The sequence below is a fragment of the Rhamphochromis sp. 'chilingali' genome (genome assembly GCF_963969265.1).
Source record: "Rhamphochromis sp. 'chilingali' genome assembly, chromosome: 17".
NCBI classification, from domain to species: domain Eukaryota; kingdom Metazoa; phylum Chordata; class Actinopteri; order Cichliformes; family Cichlidae; genus Rhamphochromis; species Rhamphochromis sp. 'chilingali'.
Genome location: NC_137944.1, coordinates 24,961,401 through 24,987,402, shown reverse-complemented (window position 1 = coordinate 24,987,402; position 26,002 = coordinate 24,961,401). Strand labels below are relative to the sequence as shown.

The following is a 26,002-nucleotide window of genomic DNA, read 5'->3' as shown; positions in this document are numbered from 1 at the left end:
CTTAATGGATTTCCTTTTTAATCAAAAACTGAAAATAAGAAAAGAAATAAATAAGAATGTTTTTATATGAGTAATCTAAATATTTAGAAACTGGAAAAAATACAAATATCTTCAGAAACAACTTCAGAGCTCAACTTTTAAGTGAATCCAAAAGAATAAAGTACTACAGTACATGCCTGAGTCTTATATTTTGGCAGCCTAAATGTGCATTTTTAAATATTGAGGAGGAGCAGTGAAGCCTTTTCTGGGATCATCTGTCTTGTGATACTGCCCTCATGTGGAAGCCTTAGGACCTTCCTCTCATAAGTCGGTCACTAAAACCAGACACGCCCAAAGAGCCAGAAATACCTGCACCAGGTAAACACCGACTGGTTGTAACTGAACAATAGAGATCTGTTTGTTTGTTTTTTAAGTGGCTCTTTACACTTATTAACCTTTAATATTTGGTCCTTAATCCTCCTCTTTTATTTTAAAGTCTTTAATCTTTCCAATTGACAATGACAGCTTGTTATTATATTGTAAGTGTATTACAGCAGGTCATTTAAAGTTGCTTGCGTGTCTCCATTAGCTTCCACGCAGAGAGGATAAAGAACAGAAACTCATGCAGCTCGTGTTTTGGATCTACGGTTACAGTTGGAGCAGGGGAGGGATGGAGGGAGGGGGCGTCTGACAGCTGCTGATTCCTCACTGAGGTCCTCTTGTGAAGCTGTCTGCTTCCATCACAACGCCCACTCTCCTAGCTGTCAGACTGGTTCACCAAAAAACTTGCATGTCGTTTGTATGTTGGTTGCGCGCGCGTGTGTGTACTGTTTTTTTTAAAAACTTTGTGTAATCCAGTGTGTTGTCATGATGTAGAGGTTTGGGTTCATATACGTCAAAAATGCCTGAAGGTTGAATTCAGGCATTTTGACTCAAATAGCAGTACCTGGATGTGTGTTTGTGAGCTGTCTAGCCCTCAGGTATGTTTCTGTGCAGGAATGTCTGCGTCACGAGGCGTGTGGAGGCAGGAGGCAGTCTCTGCAACTGCGGGAGTGCTGTGCAGAAGCTGTCTTACGCACAGTTAATCACATTTCCATCTCCATTTTACAAAATGGAAATTCCAGCTGACCAGGAACAACCTGATTTATGCCTGTTTTGCTTCTCACTAATATTCCTTCTGAAGCTTTAATATTTCTAATCATTCAGACTACTTCTGTCTATCAGTATATTTATCAGCTATGATGCAACGAGGTTTGCTTATGCTCTGGGCTCTGCTTCCACACCCTTCGTCTGCCACATTTTGGGGGGTTACACAGCACGATGCCAACAATCTTTGGCATGTTTGGCTGCTTATAAATAGGGCGCTCATTGTCCCACACAGTGCAAGGGAAGTCAGAAGAGGACCCGCGTCTTAATCTAAGAGTCCGGACTGCGTGCGCTATCGCTGCAGTGTTCCTGCTTAAAGGCACAGCGGCAGGGCCTGCTCTTCCTGTCAAGTTTGGACAGGTACTCTACCTGCGGTCCACGCCCTCTTCTGTGCCGCTGCGCGCAAGTGTTCGTGAGCAGGAAGTGGCTGTCAGCGACGCTGCTGCTGTTGTTGTAACGTTTGGAAATGCAGCTGTAAGCTGTATCTGAAAGAGAGGCGGCGATTTTAGATTATCTTTTTAACTTACAAAAACAATCATTTAAAATTATTTTGCTTTTATTTTATTTATTTTTATTATTATTTTTGAGGACATGCGGCTCTGCAGGACCTGCGCTCTCCTGGCGCTTCTGTTTCTGGCAGTCTTGGATTCATCAGGTGAGGGGAAAAAACGACCTCATTCAGTATTTTGTGTTGTTTGTTGAATCTACGTGCATCTTCAAAACAAAACACGAAACGTCCTCGTGTCAAAAGCGTGGCTTCTTTTCGCGTTCGTGCGCCAAATGGGTCAAAAACACAGCTGAGAGGAGCGCGCGCTGAGCTGCTGTAAAGATGCACTCAAGCGAAGCTGTGCTTAAAGCTCCGTGTCAATAAATGATAGGATAATAACGAGCATTAAAGGCAGCTCAGACATGACTGAGGCTGGAGCGCGTTTCCACTCATAGCTCCCACTTCCAGACCTCCATTTTCAAAAAGGTTTATGAGGCATTTATGGAGCTTCCTGGAGGCATGAATTCATCACGACTTCATTAATGATTGACCAACAATCTGTTGCTCGTTTTTTTGTTTTTAAATAATCGTTTTATGCTAGATGTAAACTTCCCGGTTTTGTGGGTTGAAATCATCATCAGCAAGTTTAACTTTAAAAAAGGGTTTTTATCATATTTATAAAATGACTTCTAAATAACTTTGGACGGTGTGACGTTCTCAACACACCCACTGTTTACGGTTGCAAGAAGCCCTTTGTGGACTAGTTGTTACAGGTTCAGGTTAAAGAAGGACTTTATTTTGCTTTAGCTTGAGAGAGAGGAAGAGGTAACATTATGCTCACTGCTTTGAGAGTGAGGATTAATTAAATATATTTATTTTGTCGCTTGTTTTGGTTTTAAATCCTAGATTGTATGTTTAGTATTAGGTTTCTTGATATTTTTAGCAGATATGGTCCAGGCAGGGATTATTATGTGATTGCACATGTGAGGGTTTCACCTCATTCAGAGTAGGAGGGTATGTGAGTAAATGTGGAATTTCTTGAATTCCATTCATAGAACTGATGTGAAATAAGGATAAATCAGGAAGTAGGTCAATCCGCATTTCGCAGAATTTGGTGAAAGTAAATAACAGGCAGAAAATAAAGAAGTTAAGAGAAGAGTTCTGATATTTGCAGAGGATGGGAAGCAGGGCAGTAAGTTTGTAACTGTAGGAATAAGTGTGCTTTGTAATATATGAGGGTGTGTGAACTTCCCTGATTATTTGCATACGTTACAAAATATTCACATGGAGTGTGTTACTTGTACACCTTCCTATTCATACTCTTATCTAATCAACCAGCTAGTCATGTAGCTGCACCTCAGTGTAGGTCATGAGCTGCAGTTAACTTTAAACATCAGAATGGGGAAAACATTTATAATGAGAGAGTATTGTTGGTGCCTAACGAGCTGGTTTGAGTCCATCTGGGCTCACTGATCTCCAGGGGCTTTCAGCACCACAGTCTCCAGATTTTACTCTTTACATGGCTGATGGTAAGGTCACTATTTGGCATCAGCAGCGTGAATCCAGTGACCCAGCTTGCCTTTAGTCACCAGTCCGGGCTGGTGATGTGGGGATGGTGTTTTTGATGCACTTTGATCATTTATGGTATTTTTGCCAACTGTGTTCATACCAGAATGGCTGCTGGTTACAATATTCCAGTAGCTGCTTGCATCATGTTAACACACCAAGTCACCAACAAAAAGTAGCTTCTGAGCACGATCATGAAAGCAGTCATGATGAAGTGGCATCCTCAGTCACCAGATCTAATTCCAGCAGAGTAGAGTAACCTCTGGGATAGACTAGCATGAACGTGCAGGCAAAGAATGTGCCAAAATTATGCAATGTTGACGTCAGGAACTGTAGAAATGGCACAGAAGTTTGTGGAAACAGGATGATTAAATAGAAAAGACCACCAAAAACAACACCTGTAACCACATCTGGTTTAAAAGCCTTGCTACTGTGGAGAAAAACTGCTTCTCCCAGAGTTAGAAAAACATTCTCAGGAGAAAACAACGGGAGAGTCACCTCATTATGCTTTTTAAAACTGGTTCACCCTCTCTTTACTCACTAGGTGACTCACGTTTATCGAAATTCAGTTAATTTGCGCTTGTCTGCTACTTCAGTGCATGGGAATAGGTGTGCCTGGAGCTGCTGTGTTTGCTCAGGCATGAACAGAAAAATCAGCTGGACTGTTTAAGGATGTGTTTGTTTCTTTTATATATCATTAAGACCACAAGTATTTGGTCATAGATATAAAAAATAAACTAATCTGAATCTGACTGTGGCTTTTTAGGTAAAAATACATCTTCTGGTGGACATGAATGTGTACATTTTATGGGATCTTATCTTTCAGGGTGAACCAAAGTGACTAAAGTCTGATATAATTATCCCTGTAGAGCTATGCATTTGTTGATCTTCTCTTAAGATTAGTTTACAGCATATTCACATTATTGGATCTGATTTCCAGAATCCCAGCAGGAGGTCGTTCGACCAGACAAAGGCTTGAATGTGACAGTGTCCACCGAGCAGCCAAAATGTTTTGTGTGCATCGTCAGCAAGGTGAACAGCACACAGCTTTCCTGCCACTCCTCTCTCTCTCTGGTACCTGAAGTTGAGACCACACTGGAGTTTTCCTGCCCCCAGCCTGTCGAGCAGGCTTACACTGTGACGATTGCTCACTCCATCGGTGAGTTTACTCACGTTCAGCTTCGATCAGACCTCGTTTAAAGCGTTTTATCCCTTTGAAGGCAAATGTAGAGTAAGTATTCATTTGGTCTAATCATAGCTTCAAGGATAGATAATTCGTTGATGTAAAAAAAAACCACTGTGCAGGAGCCTCTACTTTCACAGCTTTTTCCTACCCTGACATTTTATTGCATTGAGACTTTCCATTATTATTTTTTATTTTTTTTTATTTTCTAATTAATCCTCAGAAAACAATTTCTTTTCCCCCAGTCAAGTCAATTGGTGGTTATTTCTATTGTGATAGAAGCTCAAAGCTCGTATGCAAATCCACTTAGATATAGCAGTGGCATCTTCGGGTTTTCATTTACTAATTTTTCTAAAGACATTTTCAGTGTTATGCAGATTAAGCATAATTAAGGTGTGAGTACCTTTTTTTTTTTTTTTTTTTTTTAACCCATCTGTGCATCTTTTCTTGTCTTCGACTGAAATCCAGAATGCACTGAAAATGCCTGCAGCCCACCAACTCTGCAAACTCAACCATCCATCCTGACTAACTTTGCCAGAATCTTCACCTGGGATCTGAATGCAGCTCAGGACACAGTCGTGCGCCTGAGCATCATCGAAGGAGGGCTGACGGACACATCACAGCCATGCTCAGATGGACATCAGTTCTCTGTGTCCACATCCATAGCCAGCAGCAAGGCCCAGACTCAATACTGTCGAGGCGGTTCTGTGAAAAGTTTGTATCTGATCAATCCAGCTGTCGTGTCTCTGCAAGTGAAACCAAAGGCTCAGGTGGTCAGTGAGCTGTTTCAGACCTCCGTCACACAACTGAGTAAGAACTGTTTGCTAAATATAGACTCTCTTTTAATTAGAAGCTCCACAGGATTAATGCTGGGTTTAACTGGAGCTGCACCACCTGTTAAGTAACCCAATTATAGCTTAAAACTTTTAAAATGAGTCACCAAAAATCAGTCAGATTTTAAAAAATGATTTAACTGTGTGCATTTGCTCTAAATATTTACTATTTCCTATTTGCATTCAGTCTTTCATAGAAATAGGTTTCTTGCTACTTGCAGATGATTTGTGTGAACAAAGAAGATAAAGCCTGTAATTTGCCATTTGTGGGTCTGAAGATATTAGATTATAGTGGGGTTTAATGGTGCTGGTAGACAGAGCCAAGCTGGCCAGTGGTGGCAACACACTTCATAGTTTTTCCATCCATCACTAAAGGCAAAAGTGAGTAATTTAATTAAAGCTTTAATGGTGGACTCTATTACAAGGACCCTGTGAAGGGATTGGCTAACAGCTGGTGCAACTCAACCCTGGCCTCTGTCTCACTCTGCGTTTCACTCTGTTTAGAAACTGAGGTCATAAGCGTTGATTCCAGCAAGACCATGGTCCTCAGCCGGGACCCGAAGGAATCGGTTTGTGAAGTGTGCACCGCTGAAGGCCCCACTCTCACCTGCAGCACGGAAAAGACGCTGAACAATGTTGAGAAACTGTCAGTGGTGTTCAGCTGCCCGAAACCACAAGACGGGTTCAATGTGAAGATAAAAAAGACAATAGGTGAGAGCTGCTGGAGCTGTGACAAATAAATTAATATACTAATAAAGGTTAAAAAATCAAGCCAATCAGTTGCTTTCCAAAAGGTATTGCATGGTGGATCAACATTTGTTCTCTTAATAATTCTATCAATGTTGACAACATCTCCAACACCACTGGCTGAAATCCAGCCCCGAGCCATGACAGAGCCTCCGCCGTGTTTTACAGATGGCTGTAGATGCTCACTGTTGTACCGCCCTCATGACCTCCTCCGTACATATTGACAGCGATTTAAACTAAAATTTTCAAATCTGGATTCATCACTCCGTAAGACCTACAATGATTGTCAATCAAGTGCTTGTGTAATTTGTTATTCCTCAGCCTTTTATCCCTGTATCGCTGCTTTAAGAATGGCTTCTTGATAGCTACTCTTCCACTGAGGCCATTTCTGAACAGTAGACGGATCAACCGGAGAGCCAGATCTCTCAAATCTTGTTTCAGGTCTTTGCTGGACATGACCTTCAGATACTATTCATCCACTGTAGTTTTTTGTTTGTTTGTTTGATTGGGTTTTTTTTTAGACCTTCCACTTCCACTTATTTTATCCCAAGTTACCCAGTTTCCTCACATTTCTTTAGAACACACTGTGCAGCATGCTGCCAAGTTTTTGACTAATAGCACTTTAGGAATCAGCTTGTTGCAAAAATACTACTTTTGCGCATTTATCTATAATGTTTTTTCTGCATGTATTTCTACATTTACTTTGGCATCGCTCTCATTGATGGAAAACTTCACATTTCATCCTCCTCAGCCATCACGTGAAATTAAAATATTTCCTAATTTCTTCATCCAGAATGCACCAAGACTTCCTGCAAACCTTCTACAGCAGAAATTGTTCCCGACCAACTTAATGCCTTCAAAAGATCCTTGACGTGGGACATCAGTGTCCCAGAGAGTACTGTATTAACGCTGGACTTTCCTGGTGGTGGTTTGAAGGAGATTTCTGCAGGGGTGACCTGCCCAGATGTCTATCAGTACTCAGTGAGTACAATTAAACGCAGTGGCGAAATTCAAAGTAACAAGTACTGCAAAGGCGGAACAGTGTCTGATCTGAATCTGCTTGGAGCAACGACTGTGACTATTGAAGTGCCCAAAGGAGAAAAACTGGAGTCGGCAGCATTTAATGTCAAAGCAACAGAGAGAGGCAAGTTTGAACACTTTCTAGAACCCGTAGAGGAAGATGTTTTATTCATTTTACATAAAGAAAAAACATCATAGCACATATTTATGGAGACATATCCTTAACAATGGCTGATAAATCCTTTAAAATGGTAATGATTCAATCATGGCCTCTTTATACAGTTGCAGCTAAGGACCTATAACTCAAATGTAGTTACTTTAATCTGTATATATTTGACTTGGACATTGATTAATAGGGAAAGCAAAGCTAAGCTTTGTTTCTTGTCCCCAGCCAAATGTTAAAAAGTTATACTAAAATAAATTATATGCTATACCTGATTAAATTTTGTGTGAAAACAAATAAATAAATAATAAGTAGAATGTTAATTATGTTTTTATGAAAAATCAACTATAAATATATTTATGTCTCCCTTCTTAATTGAACCACAAATAGCATAATATTAGTTTTCTATTTTATTTCGTTAAAGGTCTGCTGAGGCTGTTGGAAATGTTTCGTTTTATAAGAATATTTGACCAGCAGTGTTTTCTTGAACTGATTTGACTTAAAGGTGTTAATGATGTAAAGTTGTGATTAGGAGTTTTCATGCACTCCAACACACTTCTACCAATTCTGCCATGAACAGTGGTCAGATATCCAGACAGATTTGTGCCAGAAGCTTATTGATGGAAACCAAAAGCATCTGGTTTAGGTTAAAGATGAAAGGAGTAATTTAACCAAATATTAGTGGGAGTGTATGTATACATTTGATCTTATAAGTATACTTTTGACCCTGTGTGGATGAGAGAAAATCCAAAATAAATTCAAACTTGTGCACCCAATTCTTCTTTTTTAAAGTAATTAAAGATGTATGTTGTCCAATTATTCCACCCTAGAAAAGGAACTGTTCCAAGAAATCATTAAAACCCCAAATTGCCAGTGCATTTATGCTCATGAGAGCATATAAACTCCTGGTCACAACTATAAACCACCCGTAAATTATTTCATGTCTGTCTAATATGAATATTTCATCAGACTAGTATAGAGCTGAATTCTCTTCAGCTGGATCAGCATCTCACCATCTTGTGCACCTTTTGTTTTTAGCTAGCAGAATGATGTCTGTGGCCTCTGAAATCAAGAAAACCAAAATTATCATCACGAAGGTGAATCGAGAGCTCCACTGCAACGTGTGTCAGATGGCGCCTTACCAGAAATGCTACCCTGAAACCCTAGCACTGTTTGCTCCTTGCAACGTCTCAGTAGAGTTTACCTGCCCTCGACCTCAAGATGTCTTCAGTGTGGAGGTCAACAGAGAAATTGGTATGTAGAGTTAAAATATGTGAAGTCAGGTCTTAAGGTCTAATTTGTCTAAGACTGTAAATTTGTGCAATCCATCAGTTTAGCTTTGTTTTCTTTAACATCTCCTATCTAAAAGGACACTTTCTCATGATTGGCCAGCTTGGGGAAGCCTCCATGGGGGTATCATCTAGTTTTCATGAGATGCCTAAGGAGCATTCTGCACCTGTAAATGACCATGTGAACAAAATACATGATGAGCTGATTAGCTTATTAGCTTTTCTGAAACATAGTGCTGGAAACATTCCTAACAGGTTTAGTCCCAAAATTGATGTGTCATAGTTGATTTGTGTGATAACATCACACAGTTGCTGCATATTTCTGCATTCGTTTTAACTGAAGCTGGTCATTTTTATCTGACCTCTGGCACCGAAAAGACATTGATACTCACCGTATATTATCTGTTTTTCGATGGTTTTGTGGGAAAATCCCAGCAGATTAGCAGTTTCGAAAATTTTCAGACCAGCCTATCTGACACAAAAATAATACCACATTCAAAGCCACTTAAATTACCTTTCCTCCCCATTCTGTTCAGTTTGAACTTCAGCAAGTCGTTTTGATCATCGTTTAGGTCTACTTGCCCAAATTCATTGAGTTGCTGCCATGTGATTGACTTATTAGATATTTGCATTAAAGAGCAGTTGTAGGTGTATCTAATGAAGTGGCCTAGAAATGTACATGACAGAAAGTAAATGCATGTTTAAATTTTTAAAGCGGTCATAAGCTGATTAGACATAATTTACACATGAAGAGGTGCTAAAGCTAACAGTGATTGCAGGTAAAGACAAAGCTGAAGGTTTAAAAAAAATTAATGCAAGTGGACTTTGTTGCAAGAGCTTGGTTCGCATTGGCGGTGTTGTGCCAAAAAGTGATTGCCTGCCAAAAACTGATTTCCAATGTTTCCGTGTATTTTTTATGTGTAATATCTTTATGTATGTTGGTAAATAGACTTCGGTGAACAGCGTTTACAAAGGGGTTATATATAGAATTAAAAGATTATCTGTTTTTTCAAGTATCTTTATAACTCTGTGTTATTGTACTCACATTATAACCAATCCGGTCCTTTTTCCCCACTTACAATATTTTTACAGAACTATTGTAATATTTGCTGCCATTTCTGATGTCTTACTCTTACAAAAGACATTTTTAATGTTAATGAGATTTTTTTTAACTGCATAAATAAAGGTTCTATAAAAGTTGCTGCCAAAAACTGATTGCGGCTTCTACCTTGTTACACGAATGTTGTTTGTGGCTCAATATGACTTTGTGTCATCCATGAGTGATGCATTTGACATATGTTTCATATATTATAGGCCAACAAGTTACTTATAGCAGTTTAAATACGAGCAATCAGTTTTTGGCAAATACCGGAAATCAGTTTTTGGCAGACAATCACTTTTTGGCACAACACCGGCAATAAGTCAGACTCGTTCCCGGTGGGTGATGGGCTCCGCCAGGGCTGCCCTTTGTCTCCGGTTCTGTTCATAATTTTTATGGACAGGATTTCTAGGCGCAGCCAAGTGGCGGAGGGCTTTCGCTTTGGTGGCCTCAGAATCTCATCTCTGATTTTTGCGGATGATGTGGTTCTGTTGGCTTCATCGGGTGAGGGCCTCCAGCTCGCACTGGAACGGTTCGCAGCCGAGTGTGAAGCAGCGGGAATGAGGATCAGCACCTCCAAATCTGAGGCCATGGTTCTCAGCCGGAAAAGGGTGGAGTACCCACTCCGGGTCGGGGATGAGTTCCTGCCCCAAGTGGAGGAGTTCAAGTATCTCGGGGTCTTGTTCGCGAGTGATGGGAGAAGGGAGCCGGAGATCGACAGACGGATTGGGGCTGCAGCTGCAGTGATGCGGACGCTGTACCGGTCCGTCGTGGTGAAGAGGGAGCTGAGTGTAAAAGCGAAGCTCTCAATTTACCGGTCGATCTACGTCCCTACCCTCACCTATGGCCACGAGCTGTGGGTAGTGACCGAAAGAACGAGATCGCGGATACAAGCGGCAGAAATGAGCTTCCTCCGAAGGGTGGCTGGCCTCTCCCTTAGAGATAGGGTGAGAAGTTCGGCCGTCCAGGAGGGGCTCAGAGTAGAGCAGCTGCTGCTCCGCATCGAAAGAAGCCAGCTGAGGTGGTTCGGGCATCTGACAAGGATGCCCCCTGGGCGCCTCCTGGGTGAGGTGTTCCGGGCATGTCCCACCAGGAGGAGGCCCCGGGGTAGACCCAGGACACGCTGGAGAGATTATATCTCTCGGCTGGCCTGGGAACGCCTTGGTGTTCCCCCGGATAAGCTGGAGGAGGTGGCTGGGGAGAGGGAGGTCTGGGCCTCTTTGCTTAGGCTGCTGCCCCCGCGACCCGGCCTCGGATAAAGCGGATGAAGATGGATGGATGGACTTTGTGCTATGACTGACATATGTCGCATTAGACATTTAAACATTGCTGTGTGCTTATCAGAATAGAACTAGTGTACAATGGAAATGGTAAAGACTGGGAGCGTGTAGTAGAATCAACTTAACCTCCAGAGCCTGAGATACCTGGAGAAAGGTTGGAGAGTGAGGGGGAAAAGCCATTGGAAACTCACCATCTCTTTTGTTTTATCTGTATCTGGACAGACGCCCCGTTCTCTGGTGACCCGGTTCAGGCCGAGTCCTCGGTGCTCCCAGAGTTCAACCGGACCTTCAAGTGGGACTTGAAAACTGATTTCACTCACACATTCCAACTGGACTTCCCAGAACAGGGACTGAGACAGATTTCCAGTGAGGAGACATGCCCGGATGAGCACAAGTACTCTTTTATTATCTATTTACGCGGGCAGGCAAATATTGGTACCTTCTGCAGAGGAGGATCTGTGACCACCATCCAGGGTCGCTACAGGGGCCGCGTGTCTCTAAAGGTGCCGGCGAATGCAAAGATGGATCCTTTTGAATTCAAACTCAGTGGCGGGCCTGAGACAAACAGTGAGTCATTTTATATCTACAAAAAAAACCTCAGACAAGACAGAGCACAATAAATCATTGAGTAGAGAACTTATAATGAAGCACTTTTTAGAAACATTACCATAGTTAATAGTCTCATATTGCCACTTGTAAAATGTTATGTTTTCCATGAAAATCTGGGCTTTTATTTATTAAATGGATTGCTTTTATTTTTTTTGTTTATAGATTAATTCATATAGGGCAGCACAGAGTAGACAAAAAAATGCAGCATGGTCTGGGATGAATCCAAAATACTGGTGCAAGGCCTTAAGCATTCAGGTTGCCTGTTCTACCAGGTGAATCACAGGAGTGTCCAAATAACTTGCAAAGCAATGGGGATTTATAACACTGACCTGGTGTTGTATAGAGATTTGTTTTAGTTCAGGTGTCAGTTGCTCGCTGTTTTACTTCACAACCATAAAGAATTGTTTAATCATAAAGAATGCATAACTACAACAGCAAAAATTAATGAAAAGGTTAGAATTAATGTTTTGAGTTTTTGTGTTCTAAAATTTTATGAAATATTATGAAATCTTGATTTTTCTAACTTCAGTGTCCGCTGCTTTTTTTTTTCTTTTTTTTTTTTTTACTCTTAGTGATCGCGATAGTGGGGGTCAACCTACCACGAGGTGTATCGGACACAACACTCGTGACAGCTAACTTTCCTCGAGACTTCCCTGACAACATGCAGATGCAGTGGAGCTTCACGGTGCCCGGGATGCACAACTACACCGTGCTCTTTGATCACGTCACACCCCCCGAGTGCCTCAACAATGGAGAGGTGACGGTGGAGTATCAGGCAGGGGCCAAGACGGTAACCAAAGCTCTAAAGGATCCTCAGCCAGAGCATCAACAGGGCAACTTCAACATGGTGCTGACAAATTGTCAAACCAACACGACGCTGCCAGGTCTCACGCTGAACTACAGGGTCTCTGTGGTGAGGAGCGGCCGTCCAGGTACAGTGTTAAAACATAAACAGCTGGGACTTGCACACAGTTTTGTTTTTCTAAACATCAAGCTATTTTATGTGTCTATCACACTACTGTCATTTCCTTTAACTATGGTAGATATTGTAATGTAATTATTTATGTTTTTCGATGATTTTATGGAATTTGCATGGGCAAAAATTCCATTTATTTAAACTTAAGTTCATTACATTGTGCAAGTATCATGTTAACACCAAAATATAGATAAAATGGAGACTGTGTAACACTTTTATCAACAACCCATTACAGTGAAGTCATAGTAGAAAGGGTCCGAATCTAAACAGGCATTTTGTTTGCACACTGAATGTTTTCATTGTGAATTTGGGAACAAAATTCTTCAGCAAATCTGCAGCCTGTTCAGGTTTACACAGGTAGTGCAGTGTAGTCCTTCACGATGGTACATTCATATGTGTCATCAAAAGATGACATGAGATGAGCGCAAACGAGTCTGGAGACAATGTGGCAAAATGTTACGATGCCTATGAGGATGTGAAGAGAACAAATTTTAGTGTCCATTTGATAGACGCCTCACAGCAAGGAGGTTTTGAATCCGCCGGTCAGCTGGGCACTTTCTGTGTGGTTCTCTCTGGGCACTCCAGCCTCCAAAGGCATGTGTCTTAGGTGAATTAGTGATTCTAAATTGGTGTGAATGCTAGAGTGAATGGTTGTCTCCATGTTACCCATATAGACTGCTACCCTGTCCAAGGTGTAGCCCATATCTGACCTTATGTTAGCTCTGATGAGCTCCAACTCCTGCTGTGACCACAGATAAGCCAAAGAAAAATAGATGAAGTATGGTGTCTCTGCTTTGTCATGTCCCACATTATTTTCACATCTAGATGGGGAAAATTTTTTTTTTCATGTTTTGTTTTTATTTATTTGTATTTATTTGTATTGGATATATTACCTTTATCTTTATCTATATGTATTATTTTTATTTGCATTTTAGTTTTGTGCACTGTGGATCTAACCAAAGACCCGGGAGTGTCCCTGCAGATTGAGAATCTAAATTCTGACTCCTACTGTGAGATCAGCATCAACTCTGAGGTTAAAGAGAAGATAAATGTGACTGCGGGATCAATAGCCAAACTGTCCTTCCTCGACTGCCCAAATGACGACATACGCCTGACTGCCAAAAAAGTTATTGGTGAGAGTTCTCATTCCTGAAATCTGTTTTCTTATACATGACAGTAGATCTATCTCTGTTTCCTGGGTATAGAAAAGATTAAATCTAAGTTAAATAGTCCATTTAAAGTCTAAAAGGATAGACTGATATTTTGAGAAAAATGTTTATTAGCTTTATTTCTGAGACTTCAAAGAAAAGCTCATCAAGAGTCCTTCTGTTGGTTTAAATAAGAACTTTTGCAACAACAACAAAAAAGTTTACTATTTAAGTTGTGCTTTATTTGGAAACTTAATATCATGGATCTCACTTCATGCTTTTGGATGACAGACTGCAAGAACACAGAGTCGTGCCCGGTGACTACACTTTCTGTGTCCACAATGGAGCCTTGCCTGCCAGTGCCCCTCAACAGCTTCACCTGGCACCTCAACATCCCCGAAACCAAAACGTGGGACCTGGTGTCACCAAAAGGAAGTTTGCGGCAGTCCCTGCCCAGCCAGGAGTGTAAAGAGCCTTTTTCTCTGCACTTGGCAGAAGAAGAGGGTAGCAATTTTGTTGGAAATTTCTGCTTTGATGGCGTAATCCAAAAAATCCAAGTGCACGCCAACATCTCCATCACAGCTCCGGGACAGCAGTTAAGCAGGATGACGGGGTCTTTCCTCAATATCAGCGTCAGCGAGGAGATCACAGGTAAAATGTCAATATGTATTGTTGGGCTCCTGCCTGGGTTTTTTTTTTTTTTCTTTTTTACTAAAAGCCCAGACATATTTACTCATTAATTGTATCAGTTATATTATTTAGAAGAAATGCTGATAACTGGTCATTATGATTTTTTTCCCCCGATAATGGCTTCATTTATTTGTTGTCTGACTGTTTTAAAACATTGCATTCGTGCTTGGTAAATATAATAGAAGCCAAATTCAACATTTAAAAGGACTCAAAAGTGAGAATGACCTGAATCATGAGCTAATCTGTAAAAAGTGACTAGTTTTATCATCCAGTATGTTCTGTAGTCTTCTGTTGTTTGAGTTTGGTTAAAGAAGTCATTTTAAAGAATTACCTTAAGATGAAGGAAATTTGAATCAATAATTAGTTAATGAACAAAATAATTTATTTGAGAGACTAAACAACAACATGCTGCAGTACGCGGCTATTGTACTTTAAAATTCCACGCAGAGGCAGTGTTGCACCACAGATGGGTTTTTATTTATTTATTTTCATTTATAAAACACCCAGGATTTAGACTTGATATGAATTCCTTCCCTCTTTCAGAGACCATTATTTACACGGTCAGTCCTGACACGATGTCTCCAACACTGCTGGCGACCCCCAACTGGCCTCAGGGTATGAAATCTTACCGCACCCTAAGCTGGATCGTCACGCTGCCCAACCAGTACAAAGCACAGCTCAATTTTAACGTCACACAGCCTCAATGTAAAGAGGGACACACAGGAATCGATGTGAGGACGATAGAGAACAGAGAGCTGAAACTAAGTATTTCAGAAAATGATCCGCTGGTGGTGGAACAGTTGGTGGGTGAAAGTTTCTATCTCAACATGTCCAACTGTGAACCAGAGACTCGTCAATTTAGTGCACTGACCACAATCAATCTGCAGAGGAAGCAGAGTAAGCAGTTATCACTGTTGCACATTCACATACACAAAACATCTTAGGGGCATAAATCTAATCAGTGTTTGCTTTGTTCCTCCACAGATTTCTTACCCATCGTCCTTGGGATATCAGGAGCTATTTTGTTTTTGCTTCTAGTGCTAGCTGTTGTATGCATTGTCACAAAGTGAGTACACCTGCAGCAAAACACTGGTAGCCTAAACAATGCCTGAGACTAGGCTGTGTTAGTTAGAAAGAAATCTCTGTCTGTGTGTCTGGTTTTTTGTTTGTTTGTTTGTTCGTTTCTTTGGCTGCAAACTCCTTCTAGACCATCAGGAGTTGAGCAGCCAAACTTAGCATACAGGTACATCTTCGGCCGCTGAAGGTTCTTATCTACATCAGATTTTACACAGTTATCATGTTGCCTAGAAACCACCTTGCAAAATGGCTAAAAGTACTACTTTTTTTTTGCAATTATGCAAAAAACACATCATAAAAGCATATCACTTTTACTTCATAACAGTAACATGTCATTTAAATCCACAAAAGCTGAATTATGCATGGCCATCCTGTTGCCTGGCAACCACCAAGCAATTGTCTAAAATGACCCTTTTTTTTTTTTTTTTTTACATAAACCACATCCACTACCCCAATTTTTTTGTTCTACTTTTTCCACTACCCACAAACTTTTTCTCATTGTGATTACATTTATCAGATGTGCTTAATCTCAGAGTAGATACTGAGCCATACTTAAAATTACCTAGTTTTTCATCCTTTTTTATCTACTTTATATTTTCTTTATATATTTTTTTAAAGTTGTTTTTGCCCAAATTGGAACACAAACCATTTTTAATACCAACTTTTATTTTTGCAGTCATGACATATTAGTGTAAAATAAATATGAACAATGTAGCTGCTGTAAGATAAACCATTGATTTGCTGTTTCTGCTGATATATACACACAGTTAAGTCCAAAGTATATGGACACATTTTATAATTTTGCCTCTGTGCAAAACCAGTGAATTTAAGTTTAAACAAACAAACAAAAAAATTTACAGACATTTTTATGCATAGTCTCTCATAGTGGCATTATTAGACCATAAACCTTTGGTTTGTCTTCATCTTTTCAAACAGGAAAAAGAAAAATCAAAAAAGGAACAGGGGATCGTCCATATACATGCCCAAAGGGAATATCTTCCGGCCATCTGACATGCACTTCACCAAAACCAGATCTGAAAATGAATCTCACGTCTATGACTCCATAGATGAAACGATGGTCTATGGCCATCTGCTGAGTAACTCCAGCCACGGCGAGGCGTTTCCAGACCAGTATAACGGCATTCAGACAGACACCTACCGCACTTTCACAGGCCCCGCTGATGGAGCGCTGCCTGTCATTAAAGAACCAGATCCACAGCCCGGGGACAAAATGTTTATGGATCCCTCTGAGACTTTCATACCATCCCGTCCACGTACTCCCATCAACCGACAGGACAGCCTCGGCTTCCAGGACCGCAGGATGATTGACAATGAGCTATACACATTCAAGACCACAGGGGACATAAACACCATCCGACTCTCTGCTGCTGATATGGAGCCCATACCGGATGACTATTTGTAGTGTGTCAGGACCACAGCCATCCAATGAACTGCTATTACAAAATCCTCCTTACAGCACCAAGTATCTGCCAAGGGGTACTCATGCACGTGTCTGTGCTGTGACTATACTCAGGGAGTCTGAGCTTATATGTCTAAGCGGTATTTGGTAGAACTCAGTCTGCTCTAGAGATCCAAGAGTGAAAGCAGTGAGCCCTGTTTTTAAAAGTCTGGAAAATAACGTCCCTGGGATACAAAGAGTGCATGTACAAAAGCTTTTCCTTTATGCTTGTGCAACGTTTCATAACATTGTGGTCTCACTAATGGCTCAGACATAAGGAACACATCTGGCTCGACCCATCGCAGCTCTAGACAAATGCAGTTAGTAGAGAAAAGCAAAAAGTGTACTTACTGCAGTGTTGAGGCAGCCATGAACCTCAGTGTGAAAGCACACGATTGGCTCATGTAGTTCCAACATGAGCTGTTGATTGGTTCTTTTTTTTTTTTTAGCTGCTTTATGTAATTGTCCCATAGCTTTTTATTAAGGATCCTTGATCCCAGAGATATGGCTCACAATCTTTTCATCTTACTCCCAGACAGAAAAAGCAGCAACTACTATTTCTTGAATGTTTGTTTGTTTTTGTTTTTTTTTTAAACTTGTTTAAAGTATGGAAAATGGAAAATTATCCGTTATTGTTGTTTGTAAATGTTTTTTATCTTGTTGACTAGTATTTTTTTATTTTATTTTTTTAAGATTTGCCTTTTCTTAGCCTGTACATACCAGAATTGTTTTGTTTTTGTTTTGACTTGCAATAAATTGTCAGTGTATGATGGGGAAGCGGTGTAGCCTTACGTGACCTTACGGCCATCATTACCTCATCTGAAGTGATGTTTCATTTTCCCTCTTGTGCTTAAACATGGGCTTCTTTGCATGCTGGACACTAAAAAAAGCTGTTTCAGCGCAGGAACTCCAACTATAAAAACAGTGTGAGGAGAAGGAGGGTGTGGAAGAACCGCTGAAGATTCGCAGCTACTGTTTACCAAGGAGCATAGCGGAAATAACAAATGCAGAGGCCAGGTTTATGTGACATTTCTAAACTGCAGACGATTTTTAAATAAAGTCTGCACGTCTTCTGACTTGCAAGTTTTGTAGAATTAATCTTCAAATTTTTTTTGTGGAAAGCAAATTTCTGAAAAACAGGAAAAAGCAAAACAGGGATAGACATTGTAGTTTATTGATGGTAATTTTACAGGTCGCAGGCTACAAGACTAGCAAACTGGAACGAGTGAAGACTGAGTTATTATAAAAATAAAAAAGTTATATCAGTCATAATTATGGCTTTTTTAAAGTCCTATTTAAAAAGAAGTTTAAAACAGTGGTTCTCAGCCAGTGAGTCACAGAACTGCTGTTGATCGGTGTGAGGACAACAGAGAGTTACACGCAGTTTTTAATTTGTGGATGGTGCCAGCACCCAAACACTATTTTTAATCACATGAACATTGTTATTTCAACTTATGTTTTTCTAAAATGATATGCAGTTTTCTTTGCCATTTCTTTGTACAGCCACACAATCTCTCGCTTACTCCAAACTGGACTGTGGTCTTCTTCTTGTTTTTATTCCAAACACCAGGAACGCTGCAAAATTACATACCAGCAGCATCACATTTGTCTAAAATAACATCTTCTTATGCAACTGATTGTGACTTCTACATCAGACTTTGGTTCTGATGCAAAGCCAGTTGGGAACCACTGGCTTGAACCCCTTTTAGGATAGCAAAAAAAAGCAGCATTGCAGTGAGAGTAAACACACACACACAAAGCAGCTATAACCAAGCAAACGCAGAGTCACTGGTGAGATAAATGTGGTCAAACGATGTTGAACTGGCACACGGATGGCTTCTCGTCGCGGCAGTTCTCGTCAAACCACTTCCCCTGGGAGGCTGCAGAGAGCACAGCGCAGTTCTGGGACATGCTCCCGTCTGGCTGGGGGGACCTAAAGTTGGACGTGTCCCAGTTTTTGTAGGTGATGCTGCTGCTGGTCTGGTCGATCCAGGTGCCCTCAGTTACCATATCGTTGATGCCCAGCCACGCCTGCTCATCTGGGCCGATGCTTTGGCGGACGTAGTCTCTGAGCTCATCGTTCTCATCCTTGGATGTAGGTGTGCCAAGGACACCGCCCAGGGCGTTGCAGTCTTCGCTGGCGGTGTGATAACGTTTCCTCACAGGGTCACTCAAGAAACACTTGCCATTGATCTTTTTGCCTTTTAAACAGACTGCAGAGGGGAGAAAAAAAGGAACTGATGGTTAAATAAGAACAGTAAAATGCTTTTTTTTTTTTTTAATGTTTCTTGTTTTTGTGAGGACTTTTTTTGATAATGATATGCAGGAAAAATGTAGCTTTGTTATCATGGCGAACACAACTTTAAAAAAAGAATGTATGTGTTTGTTTTCCAGAAACAATATGATTTTCTGTTCAGAACAGTGGGGCAAACGTGTTTTCCAGATTAAAATATGGCATTTTAAAGACTCCACATGTATCTAATCTGCACTTATGTTTAACTGAAGCATGCTTCAGGATATTGGATCCAACTTAAATACATATTTTGTTCTCTCAACTGTAATCCATATCAGACAGAAGTGAGACTAAGGAGACTAAGAAGTGCGTCTGTCTCCACTCTGCTGGTGTGATATTAAAGGCATATTCACCTTCAATCACCAGTGACTAGGATCAGCCCAAGCACAGTTTATGAAGGAGGACACGTCAACAAGTGTTATATAGATAAACGGGCTAAAATGGATAAAATAAGTTGATGTTGCATGAATAACTGTGAGAAATTGTGTTGAATAATCTAAATGGGTAGAGTGAGTGAAAGTGTGTACTGGAAATTCTTACTCTGACTTGACTGAAAACATATAAGATGCATGCACACTAAAAAAATCAAACAATGATTAAAAACAAGAATTCTGATATTTTGTGTCTTATTAATAATATGTGACAGCTAGTTTATAGTGCATGCATATTTTTTTAATAAAATATCAAATGTCTTAAGGTAGATTTAACAACTGGCCCCAAAGCAAGGTAAGCAAGGACTGTTATACACTGTTAACTTGCATACACTCGTACACTTAAGGGTTTTATCACATGACGGTGCAGGTAGTGCCTTCTCTTGATGACTGTTTTAACTATGAACTGTTTTAAACACCAGGTTTACCTCTTTGCAGAGCCTGCTGCTCCTTCAGTAGGTTGAGCTCCTGGACGATGTCATCGATCTGTTTCTGTAATTGCACAATAGCAGCATCCTTTGTTGTATCTGATTCCAGACATACAAGAAATTTTTTTAGAAAAGGTTAATTGTGCAAACTCAGTGATCAAACAGCTTTAGAGTGTTTTAAGTAAGAGGAGACTCTTAAGACTCTCTACCTTTTTTCATGGGCTTCTTCTTTGTTGGAATCTGCTGAAGCGAGGAGCTTACGAGCAGCAGCACTCCTAGGAGCAAACACACTCCTTTGAACTCCATGGTTAGACCTGTCGAATGAGGCTGAATCAACGTGGACGCTTGCAATTTATCCATCTCCCTCCCTCTCTCTTTCTATTTGTCCCTCTCACACACTCCCTCTCATCCCCCAGAAGATGGAAAAATTATGTAGTCTGAAAGTGCTGTTTGTAGGAATAACAGTCCAACCTCAGAAGCCTTTAAGGATGGCGTGTGTGCGTTTCTTTTGGCTCCAGACTCTTCACGTGGAGGTTGAGGGCTAACCAGAGCCAGGCCTGGAAAGCAGGTGTAGACCTGCAGACTGAGGCCAGACAGTGTGAAGCAGCTATTACATAAGCCCTCTGCAGCTTTCATGAAGGTGTATAAAAAAGACAAACAAAGAGCGACTCTTCTGTTGCATAAGACCCTGCATAACTCAGCTGTAGTTTTACTGGCTCAAATTATTATAGTTTCATCCACAGCATATGGCTAAAATTTGACCTGTAAGTTTTATTACTGCAGATGTTTTTGACAGCAGTGAAGGTGCATTATGATCCTTTAGTAGATGAGATGCAGGATATTTTCTTTTTTTTAGTTTCAGACTTCGCACTGAAAGATTTAGGCAATGGCTCAAACTTTGCCCAAATGTCAGACGGATCCAAAGCAAGAGCTTGTTTTGGATCAGTCTGTTGCCTGCCTGTGCACACACCCTCACCCTGTCTGAGGACAAAGTGGAAATCATCCAGAGTCACATCTGGTCCTTCAGTAAGATTCCACTACACTTATTCCTCAGCTGACACGTGGCAAACACAAAAGGATGCAGAAAGACTGGACAGTTCCAGTGCAGGTCTGCTGAGAGAGGGCAGTGCAGATTTCAAGAATGGAAAGTTTTGCATTTGTGGGGAGTTAAAAAACAACAACCCATTCACTGATGCGGAGCAAACTTTAAAGATAAATGAACACAAACACTAAGTATTGTTCAAGGTTCATATTAGGCCATTTTTCCAACCATTTGCATCATAATAAGTATTTTAAATAATCTGCACTTCATCTTCTTCCTGACTTTGTAACAGCTTGAAATCAGACTAGAACTAAAACAGACAAACAATTAGCCCATAGAAAATATTTTGATAATCAATTAATTATTTTAAGCAAAATGCCAAAAATTCAGTCTTTATTGACAGCAACTTGAATATATTTGGTTTTGGGCAAAAGAATACTGGTGGCCGCAAGTGCTTCCCCTGAGCCTCCTACTATATGCACGTATGGTATAAATGTGAAATAATAATAAAAATAATAATAATAATAATAATAATAATAATCCTTCACTAGCTTCAGCTTTCAACCAGACATATCTTCTACAAAGCTTCATCTGTTGTGATTCAGATGCCACATAAAACAATTCCTCTATCAATCTGTGTGCAAACAAAACAACAACAAAAACGTATCTGAAAAAACAAATATAAGCAGAGTACAAATAAACACTTTATTAGAAAATTATGTATACATGTAAACACAAACTTGGAAACAGGAGCGGATTTTTAGCCCAAAAAACCAACTTTCTGTCTCTTTTTTCCGAGACTCTCTTCCTGTTCCAGCAGCTTCATGAGAGGAGCGTGGAGGGCTTTCCCAACTCTTTTGCCCGCCTGCAGAAAACAAGCAAAGAAAGAAAGAAAGGAAATAAACAATCCACCTATTTTTCTGCCACTTATCCAGGTTTGGGCACGGGGCAGCAGTGTAAGCAAAGATGACACTTGGCTCTGCCTAGAAATTCTGTCTATAAAAGTAGTGAACTCCTTTAGTTAGGTGGGTGAGCAGGTGCCCATTGACTTATGGTTGAAATGCAGCAGCCCAGGTTCAAGTTCAACCTGCAGCTCCAACTCCACGTGAGAATATAAAGGATTCCTTTTAACTGAAGGTCAAATGTTGCTGCTTTAAAATGTAAATAAGGTTAAAAGCACAATTTGTTAATTCTTCAGCTGTGCTGAGAGGAGGCCAGATGGCTGAGGAGCGAAGCTGGGCTCACCTCTGTCATTTCAAAGATGCTCTCTGGGTCCAGACTGCCTCCGCCCACCTTCCTCATACAGGTGATGGTGCCCTTGTGCGTGACGGAGATTATGAGGCTTGCCACAGAGCAGGCCTTCTCCTGCAGTGTTGCATCCACCACATGTCTGTGTCCCACCTGCAGAAACACAGTGAGCCGCATGTAGCACTATGGTGTGGTGACAGTCACCACCTCTGAGCATCAGCAAGTGAGCTCACCTTGCACAAAGTCACTATACAGGGAACGTTTTCTACGTTGAGTCTCATACAGTCGTAGGGGTCGTCAGACAGCTCAATTTCTTTTCCTCCTTCTTCATCGGATGATATGTGAACTTTGGGAATTCTGTCGGTGGAGTAATCAAGACTTTTAGTAAGATTTCATTTGTGCAATATTAAATAAACTGTAAGATGCCAAAAAATCTCAAACGGAGACTCACTTTGTGTTGAAGAGAGCCGCCTTGATAGCTACTGATATGGCATCGTACAAGTTTCCATCACACTGCAGGAGCTGTGGAAGCATAAAAACATGAGATTTGACCCAAGTTGTTTGGATTTATTTGGAAATGTTCAAGCAAATCTTAACACCTCTACACTGCTAACAACTCTTACTATACAAACAGGAAGAAAAACGTAAATGCAGGAAAACAGCCTTGTCATTTTGAGGATAAAAGCAGAAGCACAGCCCATAAGAATCACATGTAGGGTTGTGATGGAATAATTGTAATTATTTATTAGTTTTTTGTGCTAAAATATGTCAGAAAATTGTGAAAATGACTGGTGTAGTAAGTTCTCAGTCAAATTATTGTCCAAAAATAACTTGTTCTGTCTAAAAACAATAAATTTATTATTGCAGAAAACAACTGTGGAGCAGCAGAGGAGAGGATTTTGGCTGGATCACTAGTCAAAATTCAATGACGCTCAAATGGAGGGCAAAAAAAACTGCAGTCATGGAGAAAGGGAGCTGCAGTGTACAGTGCACGTTTTCTTTATTTTTGCACACTAGAAAAAATAAATATTAAAAAAGAAAAAAAATTTTAGGAAGCAAAAGGCAGCGTTGGACACTACGACTCACCAGCACATCCACATAGAGCACCCAGCAGTGTTCTCCAGCACATATGCAGAGGCTCTTCAGATCGATGCTGCGTTTGTTGTTGAAGACTTTGTAGAGGGTGTTACTCAGCTTCGTGCCCAGCTCCTCACCCCCTCTGCCCTCAAACTCGGGGGTCGCATTGGCCGAACTGAAGAAGAAACAACCCAGCTATGTCGTACAGCAGGAGCTTATCCCAGAGTAAAGCTTGCTAATCTTGCTACCTCTCTTCACACAAACACGTTATGTATGGTCATATGATAATACTTTCTTTAGTGGACTATGGTGGAAATCCAGGGAACAGATAATGCAACACTACCTCCTGGTGGCAGCACATTCATTAAAACACTCACTTAACTTCAAGTGATTTTTTTTACTTTCAATGTCTTTAAAATCTTTAATTGCTGATGCAAAAATTTTGATTTGAATTCAAGATTTTTCACCTAAACACTGTAAAAAATGACGCGTACCCACGTTTAAACCAACGGGGTGTAACAACTCTTCCGAGCCACAGCCTGGCTTACCTTTCAACTCCCCACAAAACAAAAAACAAAACAAAAAAACAGTTGTTTTTTTTAAACCACATTCATGAATAGAGAAAAAATACACTTAATTATTCTGGGGTATTTTTTTTTGTTTTTATTCTGGGGTATTTCTAGTTCTTTTTATATAACAGCAGCTGTTGCACTTTTACCTATTCTCACGCTGCCAAATAAATCTTACAGCAAATAATGAGAATAATGAGAATAATAACTGTAATAATAATAATTAATCAAATCAGAAGTAATCAAAATCAGTACATGTTTTAGCACCAACTCTGCTGCTACACTATACAGTTTGTGCCCGTCAATAATACGTAAAAATAAAAATAAAATAATTCTGTGATTAACACAGAAAGCAAATTTCGATAATCACTGTGAAGATTGTAGAAAATGCCGTGGGACCTTTTCCCCCCTCTGTTAAATCCATAGTGGCACCTCTGGGCTCAAACACACACTTGATTACAGCTCTCACCAGACACATGTGCTTTAACGTGGAATTACCAGCTTCAAGTGGAATAGTGAAATCATATTGTGGATGTTTGTATCCCTATTTTGGCCACAGTTTCAGAATTGTTATACCCCTCATAAACAGAAATATCATTTAGCAGCATACATACCAATCAACAAAGAACTCCAAATAGCCCTCGGCTGGCACCGTTGGCCTTGGTTTTCCAATCTCTGCCTTAACACCCACAAGAACCGCTGTGTGCCCCTGAAAGAGAGACAAACCATGGGGTGATATAAAAAGGTTGGTCTGACAGTGGAACCTGGAAATGAGCTTCAACAGCACTCTGACTTCTGAAAAGCGTACTCATGCCTTCACTTCATCTCAGCTTTACTACTAACAGTTTTCATTCATCTGCCAAGTCATTCAGGTTTTGCTTTGCTGACTGTAGCTGGACTAAAACCCTGTGGGAAGCCTCTTAAGTGACAAGTGAGATCACATATCAGCCATTGTGGCTTCCTTACACTGGCTCCAAGTCAAATTTAGATGTGATTTTAAGAATTCGTTTTTGCGTAAATCGTTTAATGATCATTAAATTTCAGTCTTTCAGCTGTTCACACATGCTGCCTGATTTAATTACCAGCGTGACTTTGGCGGATCCGTCTGTGTTGGAAACCACATCGGTCTCTATTTCCATGTGTCTGTAGTCCTCGCAGCCTCGTCCATCCACCCTTAAGTCATCCTGAAGACCAGGAAGAAACATGTCAACAGAGACAGTGCTAATGCAGCTAGCTTCCTATCGCTAAAGCTCATAAATACATTTAAAATGATTTTAACAGAATAAACAAAAGTCTGGTGCTGTATTTTTTTTAACATGTTTGTTAACAACTTACTCGTATGCCGTGTAGTATGTACACTTTTTCAGCCTCACTAACTTGCACTGTTGCCATTTTTCAGAAACACTTTCAGCATGTGTGTGTATGTCTGTCGCTTTACCCCTGCGTCATCAGAAGACGACAATGGGGGAAAAATCCGAAGGGCATGCTGGTTGTTTGAGTTTTCTAATAATCTTTACAGGTAAACGCCCCACCCAACAAACACAAGACAGTGACCTCCTAAAAACAAAGATATTCCACTGATGTTGACACGAAAAGCAACTTAAAGTTTGAACAACCCTTTACAACAATTTTTCTGCACGTGCTTTAACTTATGCCACGTATTTTTGGTAATTTTTTTCTTGTGATTTTTTTCCACGAAATCTGTGAATTTTGTACCCTATGTATTTTACTTGTAAATTTGTTGTTTTATATTATTAAGTTTCTATTTCCTATTTTATTAAAGAAATTTGGTATTTTTTTTAATAAATAGATGAGTGTTTTCTCAACAGCTGCCCATTTTTGCGTGTAAATTTACTTTTTGTGTCATAGACTGACATTTTTTTGTTTTTGTTTGTTGCTTAAAATATTGTAATTTTTTGGGGTTATTTGCCACTTTTTTTCCTCTCATTTTTTCCTTGTAACTTTTTTTGGAAATTTTTCTCCCCTAGTACAATCCCTTATTTATTTATTTATTTATTTATTCTTTCATTCATTCATTCATTTATCTATTTTCCTTACAGACTTACTCACTTTAACCTTCAGCAGCCCTCACCATCGTAAGGGGGGTGGTAGGATTTTGCAAGGTTTTGATCTCAGCCCGGGTGAAAGTACCACCTAGAAGTC

At 40.3% G+C, this 26,002-nt stretch overlaps 3 protein-coding genes across 4 annotated transcripts; 1 reads left to right on the top strand and 2 right to left on the bottom strand.

The window, feature by feature from the left end:
- The first annotated feature begins 1,052 nt into the window (after positions 1-1,052).
- On the top strand, positions 1,053-17,179 carry cdcp1b (CUB domain containing protein 1b). The gene is made up of 13 exons (XM_080862743.1): positions 1,053-1,780; positions 4,119-4,337; positions 4,830-5,171; positions 5,699-5,905; positions 6,735-7,085; positions 8,163-8,378; positions 11,015-11,359; positions 11,974-12,333; positions 13,313-13,510; positions 13,817-14,176; positions 14,759-15,112; positions 15,200-15,281; positions 16,229-17,179. Exons 1-13 carry the CDS (start codon positions 1,717-1,719, stop codon positions 16,713-16,715), a joined length of 3,585 nt encoding a protein of 1,194 aa, XP_080718869.1. The 5' UTR covers positions 1,053-1,716; the 3' UTR covers positions 16,716-17,179.
- Positions 17,180-17,319: 140 nt separating this feature from the next.
- clec3bb (C-type lectin domain family 3, member Bb) lies at positions 17,320-21,475 on the bottom strand. Of its 2 annotated transcripts, XM_080862746.1 has the most exons (4): positions 20,375-21,475; positions 20,113-20,217; positions 19,904-20,002; positions 17,320-18,964 (listed from the first exon to the last, which is right to left on the bottom strand). In XM_080862746.1, exons 2-4 carry the CDS (start codon positions 20,207-20,209, stop codon positions 18,558-18,560), a joined length of 603 nt encoding a protein of 200 aa, XP_080718872.1. In that variant the 5' UTR covers positions 20,210-20,217; positions 20,375-21,475; the 3' UTR covers positions 17,320-18,557. The 2 variants fall into 2 exon arrangements, with proteins under 2 accessions (XP_080718872.1, XP_080718871.1); XM_080862745.1 differs by having other exon boundaries at positions 20,113-21,475.
- Positions 21,476-21,613: 138 nt separating this feature from the next.
- exosc7 (exosome component 7) lies at positions 21,614-25,299 on the bottom strand. The gene is made up of 8 exons (XM_080862744.1): positions 25,175-25,299; positions 24,922-25,023; positions 24,454-24,548; positions 23,280-23,445; positions 22,645-22,715; positions 22,427-22,550; positions 22,191-22,346; positions 21,614-21,810 (listed from the first exon to the last, which is right to left on the bottom strand). Exons 1-8 carry the CDS (start codon positions 25,229-25,231, stop codon positions 21,706-21,708), a joined length of 876 nt encoding a protein of 291 aa, XP_080718870.1. The 5' UTR covers positions 25,232-25,299; the 3' UTR covers positions 21,614-21,705.
- Positions 25,300-26,002: the final 703 nt, after the last annotated feature.